At 36.0% G+C, this 11,821-nt stretch overlaps 2 protein-coding genes across 2 annotated transcripts; one reads left to right on the plus strand and one right to left on the minus strand.

Moving 5' to 3' along the window:
* LOC105169360 (50S ribosomal protein L1, chloroplastic) lies at window positions 897-5,268 on the minus strand. The gene is made up of 7 exons (XM_011089750.2): window positions 4,844-5,268; window positions 3,760-3,939; window positions 3,617-3,671; window positions 2,685-2,812; window positions 1,823-1,906; window positions 1,474-1,599; window positions 897-1,346 (listed from the first exon to the last, which is right to left on the minus strand). Exons 1-7 carry the CDS (start codon window positions 5,195-5,197, stop codon window positions 1,218-1,220), a joined length of 1,056 nt encoding a protein of 351 aa, XP_011088052.1. The 5' UTR covers window positions 5,198-5,268; the 3' UTR covers window positions 897-1,217.
* LOC105169370 (protein RETICULATA-RELATED 4, chloroplastic) lies at window positions 7,834-11,806 on the plus strand. The gene is made up of 8 exons (XM_011089762.2): window positions 7,834-8,628; window positions 9,492-9,560; window positions 10,075-10,206; window positions 10,317-10,370; window positions 10,462-10,506; window positions 10,901-11,040; window positions 11,307-11,432; window positions 11,514-11,806. The coding sequence occupies exons 1-8, from the start codon at window positions 8,080-8,082 to the stop codon at window positions 11,560-11,562; spliced, it is 1,164 nt and encodes a 387-aa protein (XP_011088064.1). The 5' UTR covers window positions 7,834-8,079; the 3' UTR covers window positions 11,563-11,806.

The following is an 11,821-nucleotide window of genomic DNA, read 5'->3' on the forward strand; positions in this document are numbered from 1 at the left end:
GGAAGGTGGTAGGCAGCAGGCAGCGAGAGGAGGGGGGGCAGGGTGTCGTGGGGTGTTAGGGATTATTTTTTAAAATAATAATTTTTAATTTTTAAAATTCAATATGTATAGAATATACATTTATAAATTTATTAAATATTGACCTTTAATTTTTTGAAATACAACAGTTAAAAAGAATTGATTTGATCCTAGGACTTTTATCAATTTAAAAAAGAAGAAAGAATTAATTAAATAATAAATAGTATACAATACATAAGGGCATAAAGGTCACTTGAAAAAATTTAATGTCGTCAGTTAATTTAACAGAGAGGGGGGATTGAACTACATTAAAAAACACAAAAAAAAAAAAAGAAATTTTTAATCTATTTTTAAAATATAGAAAATCTCTTTTTTATCTAATTGATTCATTATATGGTAAAGTAATACGTTATTAAAAAAAGTATCTTCAATATTAATGAACTACAATACACACTTTTTTATAAAAAATGAAAGAACTTGAATTCTTTATCAAGATACTAAAAACACTCGGGAATATTAAGAGTCAAAATCTATGATTGTAGGATTAATTATTAAAGACAAGATTATAAATAATAACGACCACCCGACTTAGTGCTAACCAAATGATACCAATGTCTTAAATATATATATAAGAAAAAAAATGATACCAATGTCTTGAACAACACAAAATCTAGTATTGTGTTTGTACACATAAAAGGGATGTCAGACAAGGGTGTAGCATATTGCAACCATGTCTTTTCTGCTTCAAATTTTCCATAATTACACCAACAAAAACAAATCAACATGTTTTGTATAACTTCTTCAGAGAATCTGCAGATGGCTAGTTTTCCGATATGAAATCTATGATTACGATGATCCATATTTATTTCACCAGGATATTGAGCACTAGAAACTGATTTCAATACAATATATGATTCAAATATTTAAGGTTCAAATGCAGACAGAAGAAACGCAAGATGAAAACTTAAATAACACTAAGCATAACAGTTTATGTATGAACTACACATATGTAGGTGCCGACTCGGGGGGCTACAACTTTAGAATGAATTTTGGCTGAGGAAGGCTCTTTACACTCCTTTCGGTCTATGTTCCTATTCTAAACTACCGTTTTCTGCAAATAAGTAGCTCAGACAGGCACCACAGGAAGTTAATTCAGTGCTGAAAGGACTTTACAAGCGTGATATGTACTGAGCAGCACTTCAAGAGAGCTTGTAATCGAGCATATCCCTAATGTTTAACCGAATGGAAGGTCCCATAGATGAGCATATATGGGCACTTTTCCAGTACACACCTTTTGCCCCTGATGGCTTGTTTGTTTCTACTGATTTCTGCAGGTTTATTGGAATTGATTCAGATATTTCCAAGTATACAAACCGTGTATTCAGAACACAGAAGAGCAAGAGCGCAAAAACAGATATGAGAAAAAGGATGAATGATAGGAATTCCACAGCTTACCACTGCAGCAAGGAAGTTTATTATAAGATCTTCCTCAGAAAAATCTGCTTTTCCGAAAGGCAAGTGAACAATCCCAGTTTTATCAGCTCGATACTCGACTTTCCCTTTCTTGAATTCCTCTATAGCCTGCAAGTAGTTAATTATTTCATTTTATCAAAATTTTTCAAGAGAGCCTACTAATATAAACTCCTTGCTGGACCTAAGTACGGGATTCGTTAACCTTCATGGTGCAAAGATAATAATCTTGTCTTGTTTGTCATCTCAATCTACATTGGTTTGTAATATCTACAGTATATTTTCTTGCCAGATACCATATATTATAATAATTCAGGAGTGATTGAGACTGTACCTGTGGTATGTTTGTGGTCACTGTACCAGCTTTCGGATTTGGCATTAGTCCTCGTGGTCCTAGGATTTTTCCTAGACTTGCAACCTTAATGCATGAAAATAGAATAAGTAAATAGAAAAAGATCATATAGAAAAATTAGGAACAATTGAAGAGATGAATCTCAAGGTTGAACACACACAGACACAGAGTTAAACACACCTTAGGAAATATTAAACACTGACATTTTATGAGGCATCTTTACTGATTCCACGAACGTGACTTTCTTTGGAGAGCTCAACCTTAGTTGGAATATATAAAAAACGTATATAACTATGTACTGAAGGATGTGCCATTTCCTTTTACAAGATTAATCAACATTAAATCCAAGTGAGGGAATTTTAAGATCTGTCACTTTTTTTCAATATTAACTCTATGCATAGATGAAACCAGGTGAGATAGATACAATAAGTCCCTAAAATTGCAAACTGAACCAGAAACAAAACCGAGTAGGGGTATTTCATGCAATAATCCAAATAACTGGTGAACTTAACCCAAGTTACAAGGAACAGCATCACAATTTCTAACTCAGCGGTGAACTTAACCCAAGTTACAAGGAACAGCATCACAATTTCTAACTCAGCGTAATTGAATACTAAAAATTTAACATAGCCAGTGGGACAATTACCCTGACTTTTCTTTTAAGAACATAATCATGAGAAAAATTATAGGACAAGATATATAGTTGCAATCAATCTTGTTCAGAGGCTCTAATTACTAATTAGTATACAATAATATAATAATGTTTGTTGCACCACTAGCACAAGAACATGCCAAAACGCACTCCGTGTAAAGAATAGCAATATGATTGATAGGCGATCAGCACCTTAGGCATCATATCAGGTGTTGCAATCAATTTATCAAAATCCATGAACCCTCCTTTTATCTGTTCTATCAAGTCCTCTCCACCAACTAGATCAGCTCCTGCATTTTTTGCCTCATCGAACTTTTCACCTACATAAGAAACAAACTGCACAAAACTGAGGCTAACGAGAAGGTAATGCTAGTATTTAAGATGATGACAAATCGAAGGAACAGGACCTAGAAACATTGAGATTTGTACCAGAAGATTCATGATCCCATAATGGCTGTTGTAGTAGCTAATTGAGCATGAAGCATAACTACCATTTGTAGAGAGGAGAAACAATACAGTATTTCACATTTACAAACAAAAACTATTCAAAACTATCCATTCACCGTTTACAGTTTTAACCAGTTAAACTATTTCTAGATATTCCACAAAATCTGAGAAAAAATCATGCTCAAGAAACTTAATATTTATCTTTATAAATTACTGAAAGAGCTAAGTTCTTCTAGAAAGTCCTCTAGATCAATCACCACTTTATGAGGAAACTGTACGAGGTTCTAGATAAGCTGGTGGGCAATATATACATTGCTTATAAACTTATTAAAGAATATTAATGATTTAATTCGTCAAAATTGTATCCTCTTCTTGTCTAGTAAAGGCTCCTATTGTACTAAAGACAAAAATTTATGAAAACATTTAGATAAATGATAAGATTTTGTCATGGCTAGATCAGATAAGACTTGGATCTAATTAATCTTATATCAATTAGTTTGGACTTACCCTCCAATACCACAATCTGTAAGGGAGTGAACTCAGCAATAAATGGCAGTTAAGTGTTTATAACTGCTTTATCCCCACACCTTACAGAAGTGAAATACTTTTGACTACACAAAAAGTATCCAATATAAATGGACTATGATAAATCATATCAGAGCAAATCTACAAATTACCTTGTGTAAGAACAGCAACTTTAACAGTCTGACCAGTTCCTTTGGGCAGATTTACCTACAAATAAAATTTTGCATCAGCGGAATAGAAAATAATAGCTTGAAACCCACTTTCCTACTGACCAAATGATATCGAGAAAGCTTACAGTTGCTCTCAGTTGTTGATCATTATACTTAGGATCAATATTGAGGCGGAAATGTGCTTCAACTGTTTCAACAAACTTCAGGTTTGCTGTTTGCTTAAGCAAGGATATTGCTGTTTTAAGGTCATACTCCTGTTTGTTTTCTCTCAATTTTTGAATCTCCAAAAATCTCTTGGACCTTGTCTGTCAATTGCAACAAAAAAGAATGTCATTTGACCAATTGACGGTTGAAAGAAGGGGGTGTTGGGATGTCAAATGTTCTTGAAAGCTTAGAGGATAAAACAACAATAGGAATCCAGAAACCCGCAAATAAAAAAGCTCTACCAAACTATTTCTGGTTCCCTAGTGGAACATTTTGCAAACAGTTTTTCCCTTAATCTAGATTTCCTCCCAAAACTTCTACGTCCTGCATGTCATTAGTCCAAGCCAAATGCAAAAATGCACAAACACATGCAAAATCAGAAGTTACAAATAAAAGACAGGCAAAGCGCGCGCACACACACACACACACACATAAACACATATACAGCAAGCAACTCAAGTCGGGAATCAAGTATTCCTTCTTAAAGCACTAGAATTGACATATATAATGCAATTTATTTCTTTTGATTAACAAACAAAGTTCATTCAAGCATAAATTTTACCGGCCCCCGATTGGATAACTAAACAATAACCAAAGTAGTGTTTCTTCCTCCTGAAGCTGATCAACAGAAACCCCACAACACAGTAAGCAAATTCAGAAAGAATTATGCAATACATCTAAACAGTGGCACCTATAAGACTCAACCCATGGTAAGGGAGGCTTTCAAACGGGAGGAAACAACCAGAACAGTCAATACTCATGCAAAAGATCAAACCTATGAGCTTCAGTGACAAACTCTAGAGAACACGGACGGGAAAACAGACAAAGCCCATTAATCATCTCCCATAAACATGCCCAAGAATGTATACTTAACATCACGATTACGAGCTCTAAGGACGGGACAGAAACTAAAAAGTTAAGAAGATGCAATTCAACACCTCCCGAGAAACACATCAAAAACACGAACCAAATTCCACAAAAAGGCAAATTCTTTCCTACACATACTCTGTCCCTCTTTAAAGGCAATGCAGCCTTGCCCTTCTTAGGCTTCGTAGGAACAGCAACAGCCACGGCACCGCCATCATCTCGCGGCTGTTCCACGGCATCCTCCGCGACCTCCGCTTCGGCAGCCAAAGCAGCGCCAGCGAACGATTTCGACAAGCGGCCATTATCAGACGCCCTGGTGCGGTGCAGGAGTAATGGATAGAGCGAGAAAGTTTTGGTGGAAGAGAAGAAGAGAGGATTTTCATTGGTGGGCTTCCTGAAAGAGAGGGAATGGGGAGTGATGGAGGGGCGGATGATATCCTGGGGATGCGGTGGGGGGAGGGTGAGAGTGGAGGGTGCGGCAGCGGACGCCATTGTTAGGAGTTGTCAGTGGTGTTTGTGTGGAAGGTTATCCAATTGTGAAAGAAGAAGATGATGATAGATAAGGGTGTAATAACAACAATGGGACATTTTTGTCAATTGGGCTATACCAAATATTATTGGGCATAAAAAATGGCCCAAATCATAATATCTATATATTATGTATTTCTTTATTTTTTGTATATATATATAGAAAATAATAGAAATAAAGATACAATACTTGTGTGTGCTTTTATTAGTATAAAATAAATAAAAACACATTGAATTCGTTCAAAATATTTTTGGTTTACTGCTTTCATTAATTTGTAAAACTTTGTTCCTATTGAAGGGCTTGCGATAAGGTTGAGACTACAAGATTTTTTATTGTCGACACAACTGTTTGATCCATCAATGAACGTGACATGGATTTCTGAAGATGTCTTTACTGGAACTCAGGAGTAATCTTGTCAGCTCATTTTGCATATCCTACCCTCTAAATCTTATGTAAGGAGAAAAATGTAATGATCTTTTATATACATATATATATATATATATATATTACATTTATCCTTTGTAAATTAAAAAATATACGTTGGCAATGTTAAATGAGGGCAAAAATTGAATTTTATGTTTTTTTTGGCTAGTTTCAGCATTTTTCGTTCAAACTCTAACAAAATTGTGTCAAGTGTAAACAGAGAATTTTCGGAGGTTAAGTGTAATTTCAAAATTTTTATTTGGAAAAGTGTAATTTTGTATTTTCAAAGGAGAGTTTAAGTGTAATTAACCTTTATTTAAATGTCTTCCATTTTTTCTTTTATTATTCGCATGATTGTCTAATATAAGGTCTAGTACTGATGTTTGTGTGGCTAAAGCTTTGATCATCTCTTGGAAGGTTACAACTCCTTTCGTTAGAGTTTGGACGAATAATGCTGATGTTAGGAAAATAATTACGTAAATTTTTTAATTTTATCCCTCATTTAATATTATCGTGTAATAGTTCTGTACTTAAAAAGAAAAAAATGTAATGATGGTAACCTTATTCCATATATAGATATTATATTTATTCATTTATAAGTACATAAATATATATGAGAATATTAAATGAGGGGCAAAATAAAAAATTGATATAATTTCTTTTACTAACATAAATATTTTTCATCCAAATTCTAATGGAAGGCAGTCAGATATAAATGAATTTTTTTTAGAAAAAGTGTTAAGTATAATTTTAATTTTTTCTTTTTATAAAAAGTGAAATTCTAATATTTTTTAAGGGGTTTACGTATAATTAACCCTTTAAAATAATGAACATTATCTTGCCAGTCTTGAAAGAGAAAAGGAAAGAAAGCTGCATTGTAGTTACTCGGAGGTGTAGTTAGGCCTTAATGAAGGGAATTAACCCTTCAATTTTAAGAACGGATATATCAACTTATCCACTCAAACATGTCCCTAATGAAGGGAATTAACCCTTCATTTTTTAAGAACACATTTAACGAACTCTATCTCTAGATGAAATGACCAACATTTTGATTTGGATTTTTATTGATCAGAAAGAGTGGCTCCAACCACAAACTCTGAATGATTTTCGTCTCGATTTACTGCCATTCGAACGAATTCCAGTCGCGCATTGCCATCATTTGATTCACCTCGTCCTGGCGGTTCTAATGCGGCCAGCCTTGCCAATTTTCATCAAGGATTGACTTAGATTCGAACAATTTCCTTCTCGCGCCGCCGCTCAATGCCGTGCTAAGGCAGTAGATCTCCCTCAATACCGGCTTTTCCAATGTGGATCAAAATGCACTCTCTCATTTTCGCTTTGTTTTTAGGAAGAAGATCAATGGGCAAAGAGATCTAGATTGGAGAAGGAAGAAGAAGAACAGAGACAGGATTTGGGAATATAATTTGAAGAATGAAGGGGTAAATTAGGGAAAAACTTCGTGATAATTTAATCACATCCTTGGAGGCCAGATTGTAATCCAGCACTAGTACAGCATAGGACCGAGCTTTGGTCGTTAGTCACGGGCCAGCCAATTTGCAAGTAAACGAGCTACTATCGACAACTATATCGGATATACTGCTTAATACGTGCAAGTAAACATGGACTAAATATAATAATTGGACCAATAAAGTCAAAGTACAACAAAATAATATTACGATAAACACATATTAATTGACACAAATAATTCATTATAATAAATTTATATTAAGTAAGACAAACACCTAGATATGATGCTTGTCCAAATTAGATCGATATTCCATCCAAACTAAATTAACCCAATACAAAAATGAGCGAGTCTGGCCCAAGCCATCTATTAAATTACATGTCGTTCTTCAGCTCCAATCATATTACCATATTCTCATCTCATCTAATATTCTGAACAATCAATGCCCACCACATTGCTTCTTCTCTTTCCTTTTTTTTTTTTATGAGTGTGGGTCCCACATTCAAATATAATATTAAGATAAAAATCGAAATTTATTTAGTAACATGTAAGAATAAAATTCTGTATAAAAGTACATTAAATATGTTGTAAGAATATGGAATGTCGATTGACTAATATTAAAAGAAAAAAAAAGATGAATTATTATTATATTATTGGGAATATTAAAACAAAAAAAAAATATTTGGAGTGGAGGGGTAAGAGTAAAATATAGGACTGGCTGAGGTTTTCAGATGGGATCATCAGTTTTGTTTCGGTTGCTTCTTTTTCTCTTCCTCAGTCAACTGTCGTTGTCTTAACACCGTTTCTCCTTTCTCCACCACCCAACTGCCACCCTCTCACTCTCACCCTACTGCACTCCCCCACTCCCCCCCCTCCTTCTCTCGCTTTCTGATATACGTACAGTCAAGAGAGGAGAGGGAGGACAAGCAGCCCACTGTAGTTGCCACCACCTTCTTGATGGCGACCGCAGCTTTCTCACACCTCACAGCCCAGTTCACCGTATCACCAACCGGGCACCACCGCAGTAGTTACCAAAACCCGACCTCCCTGAATTATCCATTCTTGGCTACCCATTTCTGTAAAGCCTCTCTCTCCTGCACTTCCTCACCGATACTTGGCTCCCTCCACTCTCCTCGCCGCCCTTCATTTATCACCTTCTCTGGCAGTGGCGGTGGAGGCGATGGATCTGATGGAGGTGGCGGTCGTGGTAGTGGGGGTGGTGGGGGAGGGGATAGTGACGATGATGCAGGGGAGAGAAACAGGGCTGAGGCGATCATGGCATTGGCAGAAGTGGGCAGATCGTTGGATAGCATTCCCAAGGACTTGGCTGCCGCCATTGAGGCAGGAAGAATTCCGGGATCCATTGTTTATCGGTTTTTTGAGCTCGAGAAGTCTCCATTTCTGGGCTGGTTGCTCCAGTTTGGAGGCTTTAAGGAAAGGTTGCTTGCAGATGATCTTTTCATGACTAAAGTTGCTATTGAGTGTGGTGTTGGGATTTTTACTAAGGTTTGTGATTTTCTTTAGAACCATTCATATTTCGATCAAATTCATTCGCTTGATTTGATAATAATGTTTGGTTCATCAATGTCATGTCCCCCTTGTAACTACACTATGATAAGTAAATCTTGGACCAACACAATGTAAATAGCAGTAAGATACAGTTAAATTTTGACCCTCTGTTGGAAAGCTTACGGATCCTGGTCCTGCCACTCCTTTTGTATTATTTACTGGTGGATCTTGTCTTTGGTGTAAGGACAACTTGAAGTTGCTAGTATTGAAGAAATTTGCAGTAGTGAATTTCTGGTTTACGGCTGAAAGATGGGATTTTTGGAAAATTAGCTTATTACATTGTTTCTAGATCAGCTATATGAATACCATGTGATTGAATTGAAAGCATGCTGACTCACATGCATCAATGATATTCCATTTTGAAATGGTCTATCATTTTGTCTAGAGCTAACAGGACATATTGGAATTTGAGTGATACTATATATTAGTTGAGAGAACACAATACTATAATTTGATGTGGGATCGTCTATGATAAAATAGCCAAAGCTAGTGAAATGAAATAAGGAATTTTCTCTTTAGTCTGTATGTATATCAAAATGAAAATCGTGCTCTTTTCAAGTTAGTGAGGGGTTCTATAGAAGTCCAAGATTGATTGCCGGGGTACCAGGTGGTGGTACTTCAATTTGTTAGATGTAAGCTCTTGTATTCATTTTTTTGTCAATTCTCCTTTTGAGTTTTGATTTCTGAAATTTTGTAACTGAAACTTTTGCTGCTCCGCACCCATGTTCAGGCCTTTGTAAAATCTTGATAATTAATCCGTGAAAGCATGTGCTTATTGGTATAAATTGCCTGTATGCCAGACTGCTGCAGAGCTGGAGAAGCGTAGAGAAAACTTCACCAAGGAGCTAGATTTTGTCTTTGCTGATGTGGTATGGCTGCTTTCATGTAGTCTATCTTGAGCATTCGAATGGCTTATCACCATATTAAATTACTTGTGAAAGATTTGTTATCGAACATATTCCATATTCATGCGACGGGCTTATTGGAACATTGTCTTGTCAAACTAAAATTTTCTGCCAGAAGTCTGCATAATTTGTTGTCTTGCAGAATAATTTGGACCCTTAACAAGTACTAGTGAGATGTACACGCATGGCATGCATTATAAGTGTTTATGTTTCTCTGTATTCAATATCTATATGATTTGGTTTTCTATCACAGAACTTGTTGTGAGATGTACTTCAAATGGATATCTAATGGTTGAAGGAACAGTTTCAACATAGAATGCTGCCTTTTCACTTAAAATTCTTCAACTATGCATGTGTCCCAGCATACCCTTCTCTTACTTTCAAGTGTTATTTTGGCCGACTTTTTTGCTGTGATTCTACTTTTTGGTTTTCTTTTATTTGTGTTACTTCTCTAATATTCTTGTAATCTATGTCTTAGGTAATGGCCATTGTTGCAGATTTCATGCTTGTCTGGTTACCTGCTCCCACTGTTTCTCTTCGACCAGCTGTAGCAATAACTGCTGGGGGTCTCAATAAGTTCTTCTATGGCTGCCCTGATAATGCATTTCAGGTTATGTCTTAACATGCCTTCACATGTTGCTTGATGATGAAAACACTTATTTCAGAGAGTGAAGCTAAAAGTACATACAGATTCCTAAATAACTTTTGCTGTTGTTACAGGTTGCCTTGGCGGGTACATCCTATTCTCCCCTACAAAGGGTAGGAGCTATTGTGGTAAGTTGTTTGTTAATTCATTTATAGATTCAATGACCACATTTCTTTAATATGGATGAAATGAACCTGAGACTGTTCTCATCTGACGCAGAGAAATGGTGCAAAGCTCTTTGGTGTTGGGTCCAGCGCATCATTGGTAAGTTAGCACTTCAACTAATGCAGAAGTTCTGGATATGGAAGCTGATACTGAATTTCATTGGTCTGAATTTTCTGAATTTCCACTTTAGAATTAGCAAATTTTATTTAAACATTGACAGCTCAGTGATGATAAGACTCTTTAGTCATTTCATTGCGCATGATCCTAGCCTTAAATCCTGGGTCTACTTGTACGCTCATAGCTAGTATATCATATTTTGCAGCCCTTTATTCTTCAGCAGTAACAGTCTTGAATTTTTGCATCATCTGTCACCACTATTTGTGATATGGAGCACCTTGTAGAGCCCATTGTGAATCTTGTTCTTACCTCAAATATGTTTTGCTGTACATAGATGAAAGAATTTCTTATTAAACTCATGTTGTCTATTTTGCAGATTGGCACCGGTGTAACGAATTTGCTAATCTCTGCACGAAAGGCTATTGATAAATCTTTTGCTGGTGAGGCGGAGGACTTGCCCGTTTTACCTACTAGTGCTGCATATGGTGTGTACATGTCAGTATCAAGCAACTTAAGGTACTTCAAAATTTTTGCAGGAAATCTATTAAGACCCATGTTTGCTTAGCTACTTTCCAGAATATCTGTTGTTTCTGTAGACATATCGATACAGCATTTGCATCTCCGCTGATTGTTTCCCTCCAAACAGGTCTTAATCGTATCAAGATAATTATCAATGACAGGCATAAAAACATTAAAATGGCAAATTGCTTAGTGAAGGAGTTCCTATTAGAAAGTTCATAAATTTTTGCCATGCTCCTTTATCTAATACTTATGTCGTATAGGTACCAAATTCTTGCTGGAGTTATTGAACAACGGATTTTAGAGCCTTTGCTACACGAACAGAAGCTCATACTGAGTGCACTTTGTTTTGCTGTACGAACTGGCAACACCTTTTTGGGGTCACTAATGTAAGATTTTTGTGCTTTAATCTGAAAATACAGCACTTCTTTTTACTTTTACTTCTGGAATTCACACGTCTGTCCTGGCAGGTGGGTGGATTATGCACGATGGATCGGAGTCCAGAGGAGCCGTGCATAGAACATATATGGCATAGACGTGGTAAAGGTGGTTTTAGCTACTGACTGCATTTTTCTCAGATTTCATCTCCATGTTTTCCTTTTCATTTTATGTTTGAGGTAAAATGTTTGTTAAGGCTACAATCAAGCAATCAAAGATTTGTATTCTTCTGCTTAATAAGTTCTTTCTGCTTGAGGAGTTGACATTGCTCCTTTCTTTCTGTTGCGTAAAATAAGATGTAATCAGAATTGTTTGTTCTTGTCTACATTTAAAGTAGAAA

Source organism: Sesamum indicum, linkage group LG1 (assembly GCF_000512975.1).
Source record: "Sesamum indicum cultivar Zhongzhi No. 13 linkage group LG1, S_indicum_v1.0, whole genome shotgun sequence".
Taxonomy (NCBI): domain Eukaryota; kingdom Viridiplantae; phylum Streptophyta; class Magnoliopsida; order Lamiales; family Pedaliaceae; genus Sesamum; species Sesamum indicum.

Coding starts and splice junctions, on each gene's coding strand:
- LOC105169360 (XM_011089750.2), bottom strand. CDS start 5,197: ATGGCGTCCGCTGCCGCACCCTCCACTCTCACCCTCCCCCCACCGCAT. Junction 3,940..4,843: donor TGCCTTTAAAGAGGGACAGA/GTATGTGTAGGA, acceptor TGCAATTGACAG/ACAAGGTCCAAGAGATTTTT. Junction 1,907..2,684: donor CACCTGATATGATGCCTAAG/GTGCTGATCGCC, acceptor TCATGCATTAAG/GTTGCAAGTCTAGGAAAAAT.
- LOC105169370 (XM_011089762.2), top strand. CDS start 8,080: ATGGCGACCGCAGCTTTCTCACACCTCACAGCCCAGTTCACCGTATCA. Junction 9,561..10,074: donor ATTTTGTCTTTGCTGATGTG/GTATGGCTGCTT, acceptor TCTATGTCTTAG/GTAATGGCCATTGTTGCAGA. Junction 10,507..10,900: donor TTGGGTCCAGCGCATCATTG/GTAAGTTAGCAC, acceptor TCTATTTTGCAG/ATTGGCACCGGTGTAACGAA.